General features: G+C 29.9%; 1 protein-coding gene across 1 annotated transcript; it reads left to right on the top strand.

The window, feature by feature from the left end:
* The first annotated feature begins 901 nt into the window (after positions 1-901).
* LOC129972120 (dermonecrotic toxin SpeSicTox-betaIB4-like) lies at positions 902-19,699 on the top strand. The gene is made up of 3 exons (XM_056086117.1): positions 902-1,014; positions 7,552-8,407; positions 18,087-19,699. Exons 2-3 carry the CDS (start codon positions 7,961-7,963, stop codon positions 18,549-18,551), a joined length of 912 nt encoding a protein of 303 aa, XP_055942092.1. The 5' UTR covers positions 902-1,014; positions 7,552-7,960; the 3' UTR covers positions 18,552-19,699.
* Positions 19,700-19,931: the final 232 nt, after the last annotated feature.

Raw genomic sequence — 19,931 nt, 5'->3', positions numbered from 1 at the left:
TTCCACGTATACGTCTGATTATATCAAAGACATAAAATGTCATAAAAGACTTCGTTGTTAAACATTTTAAATATATGTTTTGTTATTAGTAACCTTGACTATAATGTTTGTAATGATTTAAAACAAACAAAAAACACAAGGGATTAAAATAAAGAAAATATATGTAGAATTTTGTTTACCAAATTTGTGTGAGAAATGAAAGCTATACAAGTTTCCTATTTAGTATAAAAGAACATAATCAAAAACTCAAGTTTAAAAGAATAGAGCATTCAGCACTTTTCACTTAACTGATTTTATTGAAACTTGATTCGGCTCTCAGCACTAATTCATCAATTAAGATCAATTAAGATTTTCAGGCATATCTAACCAGACAGAAATCTCTAAGTTTATTATTCAAATTTAGTTCACCATAGTACATATTTTCTATTCTTAGAATAAGATATAGTTCTTTAAAACTGGTTGACAAAATTAAAAAAATTAAATTCTGGTAATGTGATTCGTTAATAGGTGGTGGCTGAAGATTGCGAATGAATAATTATAATTTCAGGCCTACATTTAATATTTATATTTCATACTTTTTCCCTCTATAAAAGTGAAGACATGAAGAAAATGTTAAGGAAGAAGTGTTGTTTGACATAAAAACACGAAAAATTCTAAAGAAATGAGAAAAATAACTTTAAAATTTCCAAAAATCGTTTTATGAAACTTATTAAAAGAATATTTGATTTTATTTACTGACTTTATATAAACCGATGACGTCTGAGCATTTCGCAATTGGTCTTCGCTCCTACAGGCCCGAAATGGCATTTACATACTAGAAAGGAAACGGCAAATATGATTTCGATTAAACAGCTGAGAGATCGAGATTAAACGTCAAGTGAAGGAATTGGTTCAGAAGTGAATTGATTTATTTTCACATTTCTAATCGGGCGAGTAAGAATACTTTGCAGTACTGATATTGTAAGAATATCTTGCAGTATCGTGGAAGATACAAGTACGACTGTGGAAATAAAAGTAAGTTATTCCATGAATTCTTCTAAAGACGTCATATTTACTAATTTCAGTTATTTATATAAAGATATTCTTTATCTAGTAACCATTTCATTGTTATTATTTAGTTATATTTAAAATTTTTGCAGCGGATCAATTTTTTATTTCGCAGAAAAAAAAATTTCTTACGCAATTTTAAATGTTTTTTTCAAATTCGATAGGTTTATCGAAAATAAAAAAAAATGTATAGTAAAAATCATTGGTTCGCACCTTTCATTGTCATCCATATTTCCAGATTGGTGATGTTTTATTTCTGAGAACCCCTACCGCTTTCTACTGTTATACCTCAGTAAACATTTACAGAAAATATTTCATCATTTTTATTTTTTATCATTTTATTAATAATGTTAATGTCATTTTTATTAATCTGCCAGCAATTCACACATAAATGGTCTTACGTGTTTTCCATATGCTCTATAGTAAATTATTAATTTCTAAAAGGTTATTTAATAAAATTAAATTGTAGTTTGGTAAACCTGATGCAACTTGTGGTATTTACCTGATGATACTTTACTCAAGTTTTCTAAGCCTAGTTCTGCTTTTCTTTTCAACGTTTTCACAATAGTTTTAGATCCTTTTGTAAAGAAGTAACAAGCTATTCGCCCAATGTATTCTTTCATAAGAGAACTTTCATAGATATTTTCTTCGTAGATAAATAACTTTTCTTTATTATTTGACAAAAGAATAATGTAACTGTTGATTTCAACTACATTTTTCAAATGTTTTTTTAATCAACAAAGAAAAGAATATGATAAAAATGTATGTCAATAGTGGCGCTTATCTCTGAAAATGAATCGAGATTCTCAGAATTCTATTAACGCTTCGAATTTAGAACGTTAACTAAGAGTTTGTTGAAAAGAACTGCAAGAATAGCCTAAGTAATGCTATGGTAAAAAAGATATAAAACGAAATCCTTCTCTTGTGCGTCGCTCATATCTTCTCGCCAGTAGAAAGGTTAATAAGGTTAAGGGAATAACATTTGTAAGAATTTAAGAATAATATTTGTACGACTTATTTTTGATTTCACATTTTATTCCAATTTTTATAATGGTATTAGTGTCAAGTCTGGACAAATGAAAACAGTACTGTAATAATTTCGAATTCATTTATAATGAAACTTAAGACCTATCCATCGTGATATTCAGTCATTAAAATAAGAAAAATTTTATTATTATTATTGGGTGGGGAGCTTAAAATAAAGTTCATCGAAAAGTATATATAATCCCAAATATAGAGATTCACCATATTTTCAGCCATCATATACCATATTTCAGCATATATCCACTATATTTACACATCTAAAGGTAGATATAATCACAAATATAGATATTCGTCATATTTTCAGCCATCATATACCATATTTCAGCATATATCCACCATATTTACACATCTAAAGGTAGATATAATCACAAATATAGATATTCGTCATATTTTCAGCCATCATATACCATATTTCACCATATATCCACCATATTTACACATCTAAAGGTAGATATAATCACAAATATAGATATTCGTCATATTTTCAGCTACCATATATCATATTTCCCCATATACCCACCATATTTACACATCTAAAGGTAGATATAATCCCAAATATAGAGATTCACCATATTTTCAGCCATCATATACCATATTTCAGCATATATCCACCATATTTACACATCTAAAGGTAGATATAATCACAAATATAGAAATTCATCATATTTTCAGCTACCATATATCATATTTCCCCATATACCCACCATATTTACACATCTAAAGGTAGATATAATCACAAATATAGAGATTCGTCGTATTTTCAGCCACCATATACCATATTTCACCATATATCCACTATATTTACACATATAAAGGTAGATATAATCACAAATATAGAAATTCATCATATTTTCAGCTACCATATATCATATTTCCCCATATATCCACCATATTTACACATCTAAAGGCAGATATAATCACAAATATAGAGATTCATCATATTTTTAGCCACCATATATCTACAATATTTGCACATCTAAAGGTAGATATAATCACAAATATAGAGATTCGCCAACAAGCCTACTGGACATTTGTTAGTGATTAATGCATAAGACAATATTTTTCCATAAGGTAATAAATATTTTGTTGCGTTAACATCAAATTCTTGGTACTCTTATTATTATTATTATTTAAGACTTTTAAATTTGCGTAATTTCCACTTTTCTCACAAATTTGAAAAACTAGATTCGATAATTTTTTCTTTTTTTCTTCAATTTTAAGTCATTACGTCTTACATTTTCTGCCAGTTTAATCAAAATTTGAACAAAATCCGTTCAAGAGAAATCCATACATTTGTCTATTTGTATTTGAACATGATGAATACAAAAAACATTAGAAGTTGTATACCATTTACACCAATTTAATATTCAAATGCGGTTGTAATAAAAAACCATTCCAAATTAATAGCCGTGAGTATTTTCCCATAATTTTGGCAATTTTTTAAAAATATTTTTTGTTCAAATTCCAATATTTGTTGTCCTGAAATGCAAGCCGTTTTCATTGTTGCATCAAATATTTAACCGCCTGATTTTCTTCCATTGCTGCAAGTTAAAGAAGAAAGATTATTTTTACTATCTGTATAGCTTACAAGACAAATAACAAATAGAAAGTACAATGTCTCGAAATTTAGATGATAGATGAACTAGACAGTTATATTTTTAATAGTGTTATGATGTTATGGGAATCTATCTCCATTAGAAAGGTTTATGTACATTATGAACAGAGTTTAAGTAGACAATAAAAAAATATTTTCAATGTCCGATAAGTTGACGAAATCAGGGAAAATTAAATTATATCTAAATGATTTATCTGAAATTAAATATAAAAAAATATTCTCAGCGAGCCAGCTGGTCGGCAAAGCCGGCTAGTTTAATAGTAAATGTTTAATTTCTATTTTTATGATTAAATGTCATGGCTTATTCTTATAATGGTTGTAGATAGATTGTTTTATGAATTGGAATACATAATTACCGTTTACATAGCGATGCAAAAAGCCTCTGATTTTCTCCGATTATACTTTTTTGTAAATAATCCTTCAACTGTTTGTTGAGGAAGACAGTCAATTTACACAGCTGGTGTATTATCCTCCCAGTTTCCTCATATACATATACAAGTGGGTTATATGAAAAGTTTTCCTGTACATCGAAAAGAATCAAGAATAATTTTTGGATATTTTCCATTTTGAAACAGATTTACTATCATATCTAAAGATCATCAATATCTACAGATATAATCAATCATTACAGGTACAAAATTTGATACAAATTTAAAATCATGACAATCAATTGAAAACGCAAAAAGTTATATAAAAAACATATACTACATTTTATTTATATAACTTTTTGCGATTTCTAGTGATTGTGTTCACATGCTGTCAAACAGACAGACAGACAGTCCTTTAATAAACTGTTTGATGGATTTGGTCCAGAGCTTGGCATGAATTCTAGTGATAAAACTGTATGTCGAATTTTACCTATCTAGCCCGTTGGGTTCTTCTTTCATTGTGCTCATTTGAACATGAATAAACTAACAAAATTCTTGGTGACAGGTTTCGGCCAATGATAGAAGGACCATTTCGAAACTTGATCGATTTAGTTCTTAGCATTTTTGTGTTATCAATTCACACTTATAATAATAAAAATTAAATTTTTCGGATTCGGGCTGCTCCAAAATGAGCAAATACATTCAAATGTCGAGGTCTATTTTTTTATGACTTAAACATTCTCTTTGTACACATATACAAGGCAGTTTCATGCATGACATTAATTATTAAATATATTTCTCATTAAACATTTTAAGCATAAAATTAAAAGCAATGTTTTAAACAATTCGAAAAATTTTAAATACTTTTTACAGATAAATATGCATAATATTTAAGGGATATACTGAAAGTTCTACCAAATCATGTTCCGCTAGTTAATTTCTAAAATTATGAAGCTTATTTTTCCAATTTAGGGTAATTGATTAATTCAAAATTGAAGCCGTTAAAGCGATAACACGAATTAATAACATTTTACTATATATATAAAACATTTTATGAAGTGTCATGTAAATATTCATGTTTTCCTTCAAGTAAAGCGAAATTCATATACGAATTTCGGTAATGGTTTGAGTTTTAAATGACATCGCCGGAACAAAGATAAAATTTAGTACCAAGAATAGATTCTAAATAGACATTGTTAAGCACTAGCCAAAAGCCTTGTGATAAATGTATTCCTAAAAGGAATTAGCTCAATTTGATTTAATTATACTGGCATTCCATTTGAAAGTAACAACAGGACTGCATTAGAACTGACGTTATAATCTGAAACCTCAGTCAGAAGACGAGGACGACATCTGAATTAGCTCAATGCCAATGGGAGTGCATGTGGCCCACGACGTCGAATTTTGCGCGTACCAGAGCTATATACACGCTATACCTTTAGCAGGATCGCGTTTCGAACCTAAAACTCTCCAGGCCAGATGCAAAACATATCACAAAGCCTCCGCGGTCTGCTCCTCATAAGGAAAAAGAAAAGATTTCAATCAGATATTTTTTTGACAATGCTTCAATAATCTTTAAATATTTTTCAAAATGTATGAATCCGTTGTTTAATTAACTTTAAAACCTTTACATAATGTAACCATTGATAACTATTAACAATTTAGAATGCCTCTTATAGAAAAGAAAATACTTTCATTAATAATATGGAGAAGAGTACTATAACTGCCCAATTCTGTCGAATTTTTTGTTCAACAAAATAAATACAATAAAATTGATTCGAAATCGATCTTTTAATCCGAAAAATCATTTCATGATGATATTTTAGGCTCGATTCATCTCACTTTATTTTAATTTTATAATATGCTCTTACTTATTGTGCAGCGATAACGTGCACTCTCAAACAATATATTTAATATCATCACAATGCAGATGATTATAAACCCAAAAACTAAAACCAGGAAAAGATTGTTATCGGGTATACTTATAATAATTTTACAAGTTTATTGCAATTAGAGAAAAAAAATTATCAGGAAATAAACTGTTTTCAATTAAAAGAAACTCTCTTTTTTTCTCAATTCCTACTATTAGCTCACACACTCTCACTCTATATATGTAACATTATTTCATGTGGAGCCGAGTGCAGTTTGAAGACAGTGAAGAGACTTTTTATCTTTTTAAATTCTTTTTAATCCATCGGGAAAGCATAATTATTTACAAGCAGAGACAAGGACAAGACGTCCGCCGCAGCGCAGTACAAAAGCCGAAGTGGGGAAAAAGGGCCGAAATAAATTATCCCTCGCCTTATATAACCTTAGATTTTGATAGGGAAAATATTTCTTCATTGTGTTAATATATTAATAAGATTCTGATAGGGATTTCTGACACATGTCAATCACATGTAAGGGAAACACAGGGATCTTTTAAGAAAGAATGTGCTGACTGGACATTTTTACCCCTTCACGCCGAGCATGTGAAAGTATCGACGTTTAGCTGACTAAGCAATTTTATAAAGCTTCTCTTGAATTAATTAAGTAGAGAAAGTGGAATTGTATCATGAATTAAGAGAATATTTTAGAATGAAGTTACTATGGGCTAAATTAAGATAAAATCTTGAAAATTAATTAAATTGAAATTAGAGTTAAAATATCATTACATATATATATATATATATATATATATATATATATATATATATATATATATATATATATATATATATATATATATATATATATATATATATATATATATATATATCTTGTTCAAATTTTCAGTCGTTAATAAAATACTTTTTATTTAAAGTTCAAGTTCAAATAAATTTTTTTAAACTTGTAGTGAATGACACTTGATGTTGATACAGTTTTTTTTCAAATATTAATTAATTAATTAAATTTATCCAGTAATTTCTATTTGGTCTTCAAAGTCGCCAAATACGCTGCCATATTGCCAAATAGTCGCCAAGTTTGTCGCCAAGCTCTATTTTGCCACTTAATATTGTAATTCTGTAGTATGTATATACATATTTATATTAATTGTAATTATTTAATAAAAAGTAACTAAAATAAAAAAAAATTATTGACCTAAGTAGAAATTGACTTAATTTTTTTTTTTTTTATATATATTACTTGTTTATTCGAAACTTGGTCCAAAATGGTATTTGTACAATGAGTTGCTTTAAAGTTATTTAAGAAAAAAATTTCTCATTACAAATTTAATGAATTTTTTTTAAAATTTGAAACGTACTTTTATTAATGAGCATATTCTAACGGACATGCAACTACGTGCCAAATTTGATAGACCTGGATCTAGCAATCTAAATTGTACAGAATTTTCCAACGTTCTTTTTTTTTTTTTTTTTTTTGCATTATGTGTCTCAAATTTCACGTGTCGTAATTCATAGATAATATGGCAAACTAAAAATATTATTACGTTGGAAGATATTTTTTTATTCTTATATAGATTTGTTTATCTTGCAGGGTCGTCTGGTTACTTATCTAACGAGAAAATAAGGAGGAAATCTGATGATCATATTGAAAAATTAATTCATCAGAAGAAATTATTTTATACTGCCTGCGCTTCTGACTGCCTTGTGTTTCACTAAATTCAATCATAGGAATTATGAATTTAACAATTAAAACTGTCCCTTTTTGCTGTATTTTCAGACAAAAATTACTTTAAAATAAAGACCATAATTTGGCTTGAAGATAAGAATTTAAAATAATCTGATTTTGAAATAACTGATTTTTCAAAATTAGAATAACATTTAAATAAAGCTCGAAGCTATTCTTAAAACAAAGCTGTTATCATATAATAAAGCACTGAAATTTCAAATAAGATATTAATGAAATACAAAGTAAATATCTGAAATTTGCATTTGGATCAAAGATGAATTTTTCAGAGTCCTTTGCGTGTGCAGTTTTGTTATTCTGTTTTTACCCAAGATTCATTTCTAGTGACAAACAGCGTCCTTTTTACAACATAGGACACATGGTGAACAGCATTGAAGAAATTGAAGAATTTTTGAAAAAAGGAGCAAACGCTTTAGAAATAGATATTCAGTTCTTCCCCAATGGCTCGGTGAAAGAGACGAATCATGGAAGCCCTTGCGACTGCAGAAGAACTTGTGATGGCAGAGCTAATCTCAAAGATTATTTGAAACATCTCAGAAGCATCACAGATCCAAACACACCGGGTAATTATTACGAACAGCTACCGATGCTTTTCTTCGATCTGAAAATGGAGACATCAAATGATAAAATAGAATCTGGACGTGACATCGCTTGGCATGTTCTGAATTACTTATGGGGTGATAATGAAGACAGGGAACAAGAGGTAAATGTATTTTTTTATTATAAATGAATAATTGATCCTCACATTTGCTTTATTTCGAATCAGCAGTTTCACCTGCAGCCTTAGCCTCATGTATATCTTCTTTACACATAAAAAAAATTATTTAATTAAAATATTTTTTTAATATACCGATGTGGCGGTTACACAACTCTATTAACTTCTCTTTTGATACAACAGATGGCGTTACCTTATTAACATCAAGGTATATTTCCTATGATGCTTCTTGGGGGTCATTATTAGATTATGTTCTGAGTGTCGTGTATTTTCGTGTTCGTGTTTGTTTTGTCTTGTGAAATATGGAATTTAGTAAATAATTAAATAACTGTTCCTGAAACTCGTCTATTATTTTCATCTACTTCATAATGAAGTTATAAAGAGTCTCGTCCCTCTACGCGATGTTTTAAAAAGGAATTAAAAATATAAAATAATTTTTACTGGTTCATACAGATTTATAATCCCATACATATCGACATGAAAGTTTGCAATTGCGGATTTTTAAAGTTTATAATTTTTTAATCTCATTTGCAATAATATATTATGTTATCGCACTTTTAATTCTTACCGTTTTCATTCTTTCATCAAATATTTAATTGCGTAATTTCTTACCATTACTGAAAGCTAAAGAATATGATTCAGTTTAATATATATGAAATATAAAAAAATAAATCAAGAAGTGAAGTTACAGCACGGAAAAAATTAGTAGAAACACAGCAATGTAATGTTATGGATTGTCTCCATTAGAAAAGTTTATGCACGCCATAAATAGAAGTTAAGTAAGACAGTTTTAAAATTAATGTCTGCTAATTTGGTGGAAATATGGGCACGAAGTTACATTCAAACGATTAATCTGACATCAAATATAACTAGCGAAGAACCGATTTTACATACATACATATATGAGCAATGAAATTTTTAAATTTAATTTAAATATTAATTCATTTCCAAATTTGTATCTTAATTTTACCTATATTAACTTTTAAAATGTTGTCTTATTTCTTGATCCGACTCCAACTTTTTTATTTACTAGGGTGTCCCAAAAGTCTCTTTCTCATCCCGCTATGAATGGCCTTATCCGGCTTTGCTTGTGCTAACATGTAGGCTTATCTATTAGCCGTCTGTGTATTAGTTTCAGTCGTACCAGAGCTCTACTACACCCCAAAAAAAGTTCTTTTGTCCATTTAGTGGGATTGGAAAGGCGTAATTTTCTACGAGCTCCTTCCTCAAGGTGAAGTAATAAACTCTACGAAATACTGTCATCAACTGGATCAATTGAAAGCTGCCACAGCAAGAAAACGACCAGAATTAATGAATTGACGAGGCGTTTTTCATCATGACAACGTTAGACCACATATTGTATTAGTCGTAAGAGAGAAGCTCTTACAGTTTGATTGAGATGTTTTACCAAATCCTGCATACTCTCCAGATCTCGCACCATCTGATTATTATTTCTTTCTGTCCTTAAAAAATTCTCTTCGCGATAAGAGTTTTAAATCCAACAGCGAAATAAAAGCAAGGATTATTTCTTGTCCAAAACACAACAATTTTGGAAAGAAGGCATAATGAGGTTTCCTGAAAGATGGAAGAAGGTAATAGAGCAAAAGGATTCTTATATAACAAAATAAATAATATCTTAAACAGTAAATATTGTGCATTCATTTATTATAGAGCTAGGAAAGAAACTTGTGGGATACCCTAATAATTAATGCTGCACGCATTCCGTAAAATTGCTGAAATCAACGTTTTCACACGCCCCAAGTAGAGGGATAAAACTCTTTAATGCTTACAATATTGTTTTAAAGATACCTATATTTCCCTTTCCTGAGTCTATACGTGTCAAAGAAATCCCTATCAAAATCTCATTATAAAATCACTGAGGAAAAAAATTTCGGTCTCTTTCGCTCTTCTGCTCTTGTGCCGTAATGTGAATGGACGTCAGTTTCATCATCGCTTCTGGTACATATGTCACTCGGATGGAATATATCGAGTTTAAAAATTCAAAAGTGTCACCAAAAAGTCAATTGAGTCAGAGGAAACAAGATGTAGAAGAAAAAGTTTTAAAATAGTCATGAAACAGAAAACTTATTCGAATCGAAAATAGATTTAACTGTCGTCAGAAGGGTAATAGTCAAGACGTAATTCTGGAAAATGATGTCGTATTCCAATATTCACAAAAATGATTTTTATACTTTCTTAAAACTCAAAAAAATTACTTTTTTAACGATATCAGTGTCTATTCAATTTTTTAAATTTTTTTAATTGAATTTGATATTTTGGTACTCCACCTGAAAAATTTTTTAATGTTAAAATGAAGTTAAGGCTAATTTGTTTCTCCTATCAAACCGGACAATCAAGTGCTTTTGCGAATGTTTAAATTAAAATTTTAAAAAATTAGCTTTTTTTGGACATTAACATATTTTTGTGTGTTAATTAACATGACATTAACATAAACATGTGTCCAAAAACAGCATTTTTTGGACACATATTTCTCAGTTATATCAAATGATAAGGTAAAATTTTAAAAAATGCAATCCATATTAATCATTTACAGCCTAAAATTTAATAATCTGGGTTAACCAGCTGGTCGCTAAAGGCGACTTGTATATTCAAAAAGTTAACTAAATCTAGACTATAAAATTTAGAGCAACTAAATTGGTATCCTTAAAAAGACAATTATTTCAGCGTTATGATGGTATAAAAATCACTTTTGAGCAGGTATTTTTTCGAAACTTTTCTCGAAAATGTGCAAACATTTCGCTCACTTTTTATTTAATTAAAATTTTAATTTTAATTTTCAAAAATTCAATCCGAGATATGCATTTCAACCTTCAAAGATATTTATATATATATATATGTGTGTGTGTGTGTGTGTGTGTGTGTGTGTGTGTGTGTGTGTGTGTGTGTGTGTGTGTGTGTGTGTGTAATGATTTCGAATCCTGTCGGCTAAATAATATGTAACAATTATTTTGTTTTAATTAGAATGCAGGTTCGAAGCAGTGAAGAGACTTTGTAGTTTTAATTTCGTTTTATTCTATTTCGAGTGGCAGGCATGATATTTTACAAGACGCATCGCAGCACAAAAGCAGAAGTAAAGAAGAGCAAAAAAGGGCAAAAAGGGAAGAAAAAATGATCACTCGCCTTATATAACATAGGATTTCCGGCCACGTACCAATGTGGTGACCTTTGACACCTTTTCAAGGGCACAGAAAATATCACTTTCATTTGATATGTAGTACTGATGGCGCATTATTTTTACAAAGGGATTAATTAAACCGAAAGTGGAATTGGATATATATATGTGCCAACTTTGGGAGCTCGAAGTCAAACAGTCTAGTCAGCAGAGTGCCAACGCAAGCACACAGACACGTGTATGCCGTGTATTCTCCTCTACATTAGTAGAAATAACTATCAAATACTTTTTACTTTTTCTTATTTTAAATATACAAAGAGAAAGTAATGAAATCATCAAAAAATTAGAACATGAAATTCTAGTGAATATGCACATTTTAGACTTCCCTGGGTCAGAAAAACATATTTTTACTTTCTCATGTACAAAATAAAGAAGTGTTGCAATCGTCAAATAATTCGAACTCTAAATTTTCTCGAGTTCCTCGTTTCTGAGTCCGAAAAACACAGTTTCAGCATTCTGTCTGTCTGCAAATGCGATAATTCGAAAACGCTTTGAGCAAGTCTGAAGAAATTTAATGCACAGACTTACGCACAAATATGCAGACATCTGTCAAATTTTGAACGAAATCTGACCGCACGAAGTATGTTTTTCTGGCTGCTCGATTATAAATGAATAAATTAATCCAAAACACGAAGAGTTAGGTAACATTTTGCACATAGGATTAGCATTTAAAATATAGTTTCTTATCAAATTTTGAACCAAATCTATCAAAGGATTAACTATCTGGTCGTCTGCACTTTCGCATGCAAGTCATTGCAATAACTCATTAACGGAATGACTCAATGAAATTCGGTACGTTATCGTGTAACTAACTATAACTGTACTTCCGTGTCAACTTTTGGTTTCATGCAGATGGCAAAAAGGTGTCCAAAATGCATAATTGGAATCCAAAATGCATAATTGTTTCGGAATTACTGTTCGCTAATGTCATACAAGACATTTGTGACTTTTGTCAGGGTCCATAATTGTGCGGGGGAGAAGATTTTTATAGGAGAGCTAGACAGTTAATGGGAATTCACTTTCGCTGTTATATATGTCATTATATCTATCTATCTTCTACGGATATAATAATAAAAAAACCACTTTGACGAATAATTTTTGGTATGTGGTTTTTTCATCAGATTAATAGATTTCGATCGAAATTTGAGCAAAGTCCATTTGAAGGAAGTTTGTCTATCTGGGTGTCCTATACAGTAGAACATAATAACTGCAGAAAATAAGGAACTACAAGAATAAAATTTGTTGTACAGATTTAGTATTTTAAGTGTAGATTCATATGAAATTTTGATTTTAATCCATCAAGGATCTGGACTTTCACAGGTGTATATAAATGTATTAATTCAGAATTGCAGCACTTTAGATAAATGAAATTTGGTACGCAGTTTCAGTATCTAATGTGTCAATTCTTATCGAATTTTGAACTAAATCTGCCGAGAGTTGTATTCTGCAAAGCGTTGTATTTTCGAATGCATATAAACAAAATAAATCAAAAATGTAACCATTTCAATGAATGAAATTTGGAACGTGACCTTGTTGCTAAAATTTTAGTTCCAAGTCAAATTTTGGTTCTATTTGGTAGAAACAAAGGCATCCAAAAGACATAATTTTCTTCTTTAAGCGAAGAAAAAAAATATGCATGCACAGGACTCAATAAATAAAAATCAGAGGGCTTGTGACATTTACGGTCATGTTCAAAGTCCACAATTTTTGTGCGGGAAATAAAGGATAATACTTTTATTATACTCCAAAACAGGCCAATTTAATAGTACAGTGAAATCTACAAAGCATATTATTCCGCCTACTGAAATAGATGAGATGATATTAATGCATTTGCTTGATTTGCAAAGTGATTGTTGTACTTGAACAGAATCTGGCTTTAAATAATAGAATTCGATATAATAAAAATCTATTTTCATAATTTTTGTTCTACTGGCTGAGAAGAAGCTAGTCTAAATTCGATCTTGGTACGTTCCAAGGGAGGGGGGATGATCAGTTGCTTTGTGATCTCGAATCGTAAGACGATTTATTTCCTTCAGTACTAATCATTATTCTAATTTATTCAAAACATGTTCTTTTGTTTTCTGATATTCTTTCTGCTTTTTTTTATGTCCTAGAACTTTCTAAATATTAATGCTTTTGAAATTATTTATTGATTTTATTTCTTTTCTCTTTGTTTCTATACGAATCTAAAATTATATACACTATAAATATATGCATATGTAGTTTTAGCCACAAGAACTGATCGAATCAAATGTTTGATGAAAATCAAAGTACTAAGCAGTGATATATATACATACACACCATACATACATACATAATGTTTGACAACGGATTCTAAAACCCTCCGCGCTTTTGCGCATGCGTTGGGTTTAATGTGTCAAAGTAGAGATGAGAGGAAAATGAAAGGAGGAGATATTTACATATATAGTATATACAGGGTGTTTATAAAGTCCCAGACCCATTTTGATGTTTAATAACTCGTAAAATAATAAAGATATAAACAAACTTATGGCATTTATTGATGGAATAACTCATATATTTTCCTTTTCAGGTTTGAATATTTTTACTTTTGTAAATATCGTCTGCACGTGTGGTTAATTTCAGATAATTTCATTTTACAGTCTAAATATCTGTACTTTTCTAAATATTGTCTGATTATTAATTGCATTTTTCTCTCTTTTGTTTTTGGCAACTATTGCAATGTTATGTTTACTTTTGATGTGTTTGTTCTATATAGTACTTTTGTATGTGATGTTTTATTCTAGCGGATATTAAGGAGAATGCATACACCACAAGAGAAAGCACAGATTTTATGGTGGTTCATAGAAATGAAATCGATAGTGCAAGCACAGATAAATTTCAGAAGAATTTACCAAAAAGATCCTCCATCCAAAAACAGCATCTTGCGGTGGAAAAAGAATTTTCTAGAAATTGGAAGTATTGAAGATAAGAAACGTTCCAGACGTCCTTGCACAAGTGATTTTGATGTTGAGCGTGTCAGAGAGACATTTTTACACAATCCTAGAATATCTGTGAGATCAGCGGCAACAGAATTGGATATCCCAATTTCGACGGTGTACAAGGTTATTAAGAAAAAATTAAGACTGCATGCATACAAAGTTCAAATTGTTCAAGTTTTGGAACCGAACGATAGGCCTAGGAGGATGGCCTTTGCAACAGATATGCTAAGGAGGATAGAAGATGCTGCTGATTTTCTGAAGAGCATAATGTTCTCCGATGAAGCATCCTTTCATGTTTCTGGCATTGTTAATCGCCATAATGTGCGCAAATGGCTTTGTGGATGCCGACATGCTTGTCGCTACCTGGCGTGAAATTGACTATCGACTTGATATTCTCCGTGCGACGAAGGGGGCACACGTGGAAGTTCATTGACAAGGGTCATGAAACTTTTTGAGTCTATTTAACCATTTATGTTATTAATTTAAATCTATCTTTATTATTTTATGAGTTATTAAACATCAAAATGGGTCCGGGACTTTATAAACACCCTGTATATATATATATATATATATATATATACCTTTTGATACCGCCTTTCGCTGTTTGGTGTTGATTCCGGTTTTCTTCTTTGTGCTTCTTTGGGCCATACCACTCACCCACACACGCTTGCCATAACGCTTGTCGCTACTCAATGGCAGACACATTAGACTCAACAGCTAAATACATCACCACTCAACAGCCATAGGGTTCGTCTCAACTCCGACTCACTGGAGGGAGAGTCTGTAGTGAAAGCTTATAAGCCAGTTAACAGCTACGCTACACGAGCAATGGCTTTTGTATCGTGGTCATGTTACTGGGCTGCGAACCACAAAATCCCAGGTTCTATCTTCGCGCATGCCAATTCGCCACGCGATCCTTTTCTTTATTGGCAGAATAAGAAAAAAAAAGCCAAATATAAAAATCAAAAAGCTGCATTATAAATATACTTTCAATTTGAAATAATTTTTCTGACATTAAATATATTGCTGAAACAAATTTGCATTGGCACATTATTTGTGCCGAAATTGTGTCAGTTCATCAGTTTCAGACAGTAGGTATTTCCTCGTTTCAAATTCAGTTGTGTGAAAGTATGAGATTTTTTTTTTTTTGTTGGTTGTTTGTTTTGAAGAAATATATGATTGATTTGATTCTCTGTGTACGACGTGTAACATATCCTATCTCACCGGTTTCAAGTTTTTTGTTTTTACTACTCGTGATTTATTACTGTAAGTATAGTTCCAATGAATAGCTAAATATTTCTATTTTAAACAACAATAGAATTCGATTACGCTGCGGTAATTCTCAGAGCTATCAAAAATTAAGTGGAATTGTTTTGATTTATAGAGAAAATAAATTAAATTCAGAATGAATCCATGATGCAAAAGAAATCATCAAGTTTCAATAAGTAAATTGGAAACAATATAGGTATCCACAAGTTTTTAAGGAAATAAAACATATTCAATGTATTTAGTAAAACTGTTTAGAGTTATCACCGACAATGCAGCATTTCTTCTTCGAATAATTTATAACCCCCCCCCCCCATCTGCGCTTTTCCTGAATTTTGAGTTCAATTGCAAACTTTTGTATTCCCGACTTTTTTTTTATGCGATTGCGTAATTGCAGAAAAATGAACGAGATAATAATATCTTTTTTTTTTCATCTCATAAATCGAGAAGATTATTAGATGGATGGAGGGTGGATGGATTATTAAATCTGATTTAGCAAACTATTTGAGACAAAAGAGTACCTGTAAAATCGTAAATTGTGCATGGAAAATATTTCAAATAAAATACCAAGTGTGCAATTATGCTAAATAATATAAACGTAAAATATGTACTGTTCTTATCATAATATTAATTTCAAATAATTTTCGAACAACTGAGGTTTTTTTAATAGAAAAAAAACTATACTTTCGTACTTTAAAATTTGTGTTGCAATTAGATATTTATAACTATTTAATTCAACTATGCTTAAATTTCATAACTATTGAGTTTAATATTTTAATAATTTTTATTTTTAAATATTAACACTTTCCGTGAAATTATTTTTCTCAATATTACAATACGAAAGAACAACAAAAGTAGTTAATTCACTTTTTTTTCACCCAAAATTTTCTTTTCTATTCAGATCTGAATATTGTGTCCCGTTTCTGTTTAAATCGGTATCTCTTACGTTTTCATTATTTAAAACTGAAAATGAAAATTTGATTGATAATCAAATTGAAATTAAATAAATGTGTACACAGATATAGCATGTGTGCAAATCTTAACAAAGACATTGATCCGTTCAGCATCTTCCCCTTTATCTTTTAAAAGTGAAAAAGTCAGATAATTCAATTAGCATACCCGAAGTTAAAAGAATGCTTCTGCCGTTGATTGTTGGAGAAATCTAACAAAGAGAGTAACCTTAAGATGGGTAGAAACCTTAAGATTGTTTCAGTGTCGCATAGACATTTGCATGGATCTGGCTTATAAAGCCCTGCTTGTTTCGATATTTAAATCAATCACTTTCTTTGATATTTTCATTAATTTCTTCTGAGTAAAAGATATAAAAATAAAAATGTGGAAAGAAAAAAAAATGTTTTTGAAATTAGTTTGGAAAGTTTCTAAAAAGTACAATATTCTACCATGAGTTCTAAATTTTCTCCCTACGGTTTTATATACTGAATTTTATTATTCAGGGCCAATTTGTCCAATATATATTGAAACCGTTGATTTTATTGAAGAGCGCTAGGCAATGTATGTCATTAGATTTAAAATATGAAATATTTAATCTGAAGTAAGATTTTAAAATCTATTGTTTTGACATGCCAGTTACTTATATTGAATAGCAGAATACTTGTCTGAAAAGCCTAATGTAAATGTAAAAAATAAAAACCGGGAAAAAAAAAACCCGCAACCACAAAAAAGAAGATAAACTTGAATTTTGTTAACATTTGTAAATATTTCATATAACTGAAATAACAAAAATATTTAAAACAAAATTGTGATTCGAGGATTTTTAATTTATATTTCATAATTCCAAGGCAAGTTATGTAGAAAAAAATATAGTCCTGACACCATTCACCTTTCAGCATTTTATGTTTTCGAAATTTGCTGATTTATTTCGACAAAAAAATATATCAATGACAATCCTCCCCCCCCCCTCCGATTTTCAAACGAATTTGAATAGGATATGTATATGAAAGCAAAAAATAATACAGAACATTTTCTTGGTAAAACAACTTCATTAAATCTTAGATAAATACTTAACTCACAATTTCTTTTAATTAATTATAAAATAATTTTCATTAGCTTATTTTATGAATGAAAAACGTAGTTGTAAATCTGTTTCTCTTTATTACAAATAATTGCCAGATTTTAAAATAATAAATAAATGTTGATTTTATTGAGTTCTTGAAAGATTCTCACATCAAATTTTGTGTATTTTTAGAATATGCCGATTCATTTACGTATTTGTCGTATTTATTTGCAGATAAAAGTCCTGCTTTCATTCGATAACATTAACGACAAAGATGTTGTTATCGGATTCAGAAACGAATTCGAACGCCAAGGACAAAAATCACGCCTAAAAGACGTTGGATTTGACGGTGGCAGTGGAAGCCTTTCGGACATCGAGAAAATTTTTGGCGATTTAAAAATAGAAAATGTTTGGATTGGTGATGGGATGACGAACTGTTTTTCTTTTATCAGGCCGGATATCCGAGTCAAGAATGCGACAGCCATCAGGGATTCTAGCGACGGATTCATCGATAAAGTTTATAAATGGACCATCGATATGCATTTCTTGATGAGGGAGGCTTTAAATATCGGAGTGGACGCAATGATCACAAATGAACCGGACAGACTTCTGGAAGTAATAAAAGAACCCGAATTCGAAAGGTCCTTTCGATTGGCCACTGTGGACGATAATCCATTTGAGAAGTACATTGACGAATGACCGGCTGTTCCGGATAATCAACAAATAACAACGGAAATAACGTTGCCATGGATACTACATAGAAGTCAAAATATTTTCAATGGCATTGCTTGAGCATATTTCCTGCTTCACAAAGGATACTTAGAAAATATTTGGCAAAATTTTAAAGAGTGACACGGACCAAAATAAACATTTTAACAAGAAGATATTTTCAAACTGTCTTCCATCTATAAATTATAGAATGTAAAATTTATAACTGATATAATGCAGTTCTCTGCAAGGAAAACTAATGGACCTATAGTTATCCAATTTAAAATGCAGTTGTTTCTTCAAAAATAGTAGCTAACCCAAGAGAATTTATATTAGATTTTTGAACGAAAAATCAATTTCAATTTCTTGAATTTTTCAAAATTTTTATTGGTTAAAAAATTGATACCTCAAAGGGTTTTTTTTTCTCAACATTTTTTTGTCTTCTGTGGCAATATGTTTGAAATCACTTCAGAGCATATTACCGCAGGAAAGTCAATATTGCTGTTATTTCACCAGTAAAAAAACTTTTATTCGTTATTGTTATTCGCTTTTCAATAGCACCAATTTGACTTCCGCAGATTTTTTTTATAATTTTAATACATTTTAAAAGTAATTACAGTTTTCAAATTATGCTTTTTTATTGTTATAAAGGAATTTAATCCATTTTTGTAGTTTCAACAAATTTCTCATTTGAGTGCTTTTGCGAATAATTTAATAAACTGTTAATCCATAATTGAAAAATTGGTTTCTTGGAAAATTAATTTCAAAGCGCAGTTTTCACTTTTTCTTATATTAGCATGATAATGCTTTAGGCTGGTATTCTTTCTACAGATTAAATTATGTAAAATATCGTTACACATATCCCTGGTAGCCCAGCCTGCTGCACAATATTGTACAATATTAAGCGATATTATATTATATCAATCAATATTTCACACTATTATACAATATTGCGAATACTGATCAATGCCATACAATATTGTACAATATTAAGCGATATTATATTATATCAATCAATATTTCACAATATTATACAATATTGCGAATACTGATCAATGCCATACAATATTGTACAATATTAAGCGATATTATATTATATCAATCAATATTTCACACTATTATACAATATTGCGAATACTGATCAATGCCATACAATATTGTACAATATTAAGCGATATTATATTATATCAATCAATATTTCACACTATTATACAATATTGCGAATACTGATCAATGCCATACAATATTGTACAATATTAAGCGATATTATATTATATCAATCAATATTTCACACTATTATACAATATTGCGAATACTGATCAATGCCATACAATATTGTACAATATTAAGCGATATTATATTATATCAATC

Source organism: Argiope bruennichi, chromosome 6 (assembly GCF_947563725.1).
Source record: "Argiope bruennichi chromosome 6, qqArgBrue1.1, whole genome shotgun sequence".
Classification (NCBI taxonomy): domain Eukaryota; kingdom Metazoa; phylum Arthropoda; class Arachnida; order Araneae; family Araneidae; genus Argiope; species Argiope bruennichi.
This window is presented reverse-complemented; position numbering and strand designations above follow the sequence as displayed.

Bases quoted from the DNA above. Each gene is read 5' to 3' on its own strand.
- LOC129972120 (XM_056086117.1), top strand. From the start codon at position 7,961: ATGAATTTTTCAGAGTCCTTTGCGTGTGCAGTTTTGTTATTCTGTTTT. The intron at 8,408-18,086 runs GTAAATGTATTT...ATTTATTTGCAG, and splicing joins ATGAAGACAGGGAACAAGAG to ATAAAAGTCCTGCTTTCATT.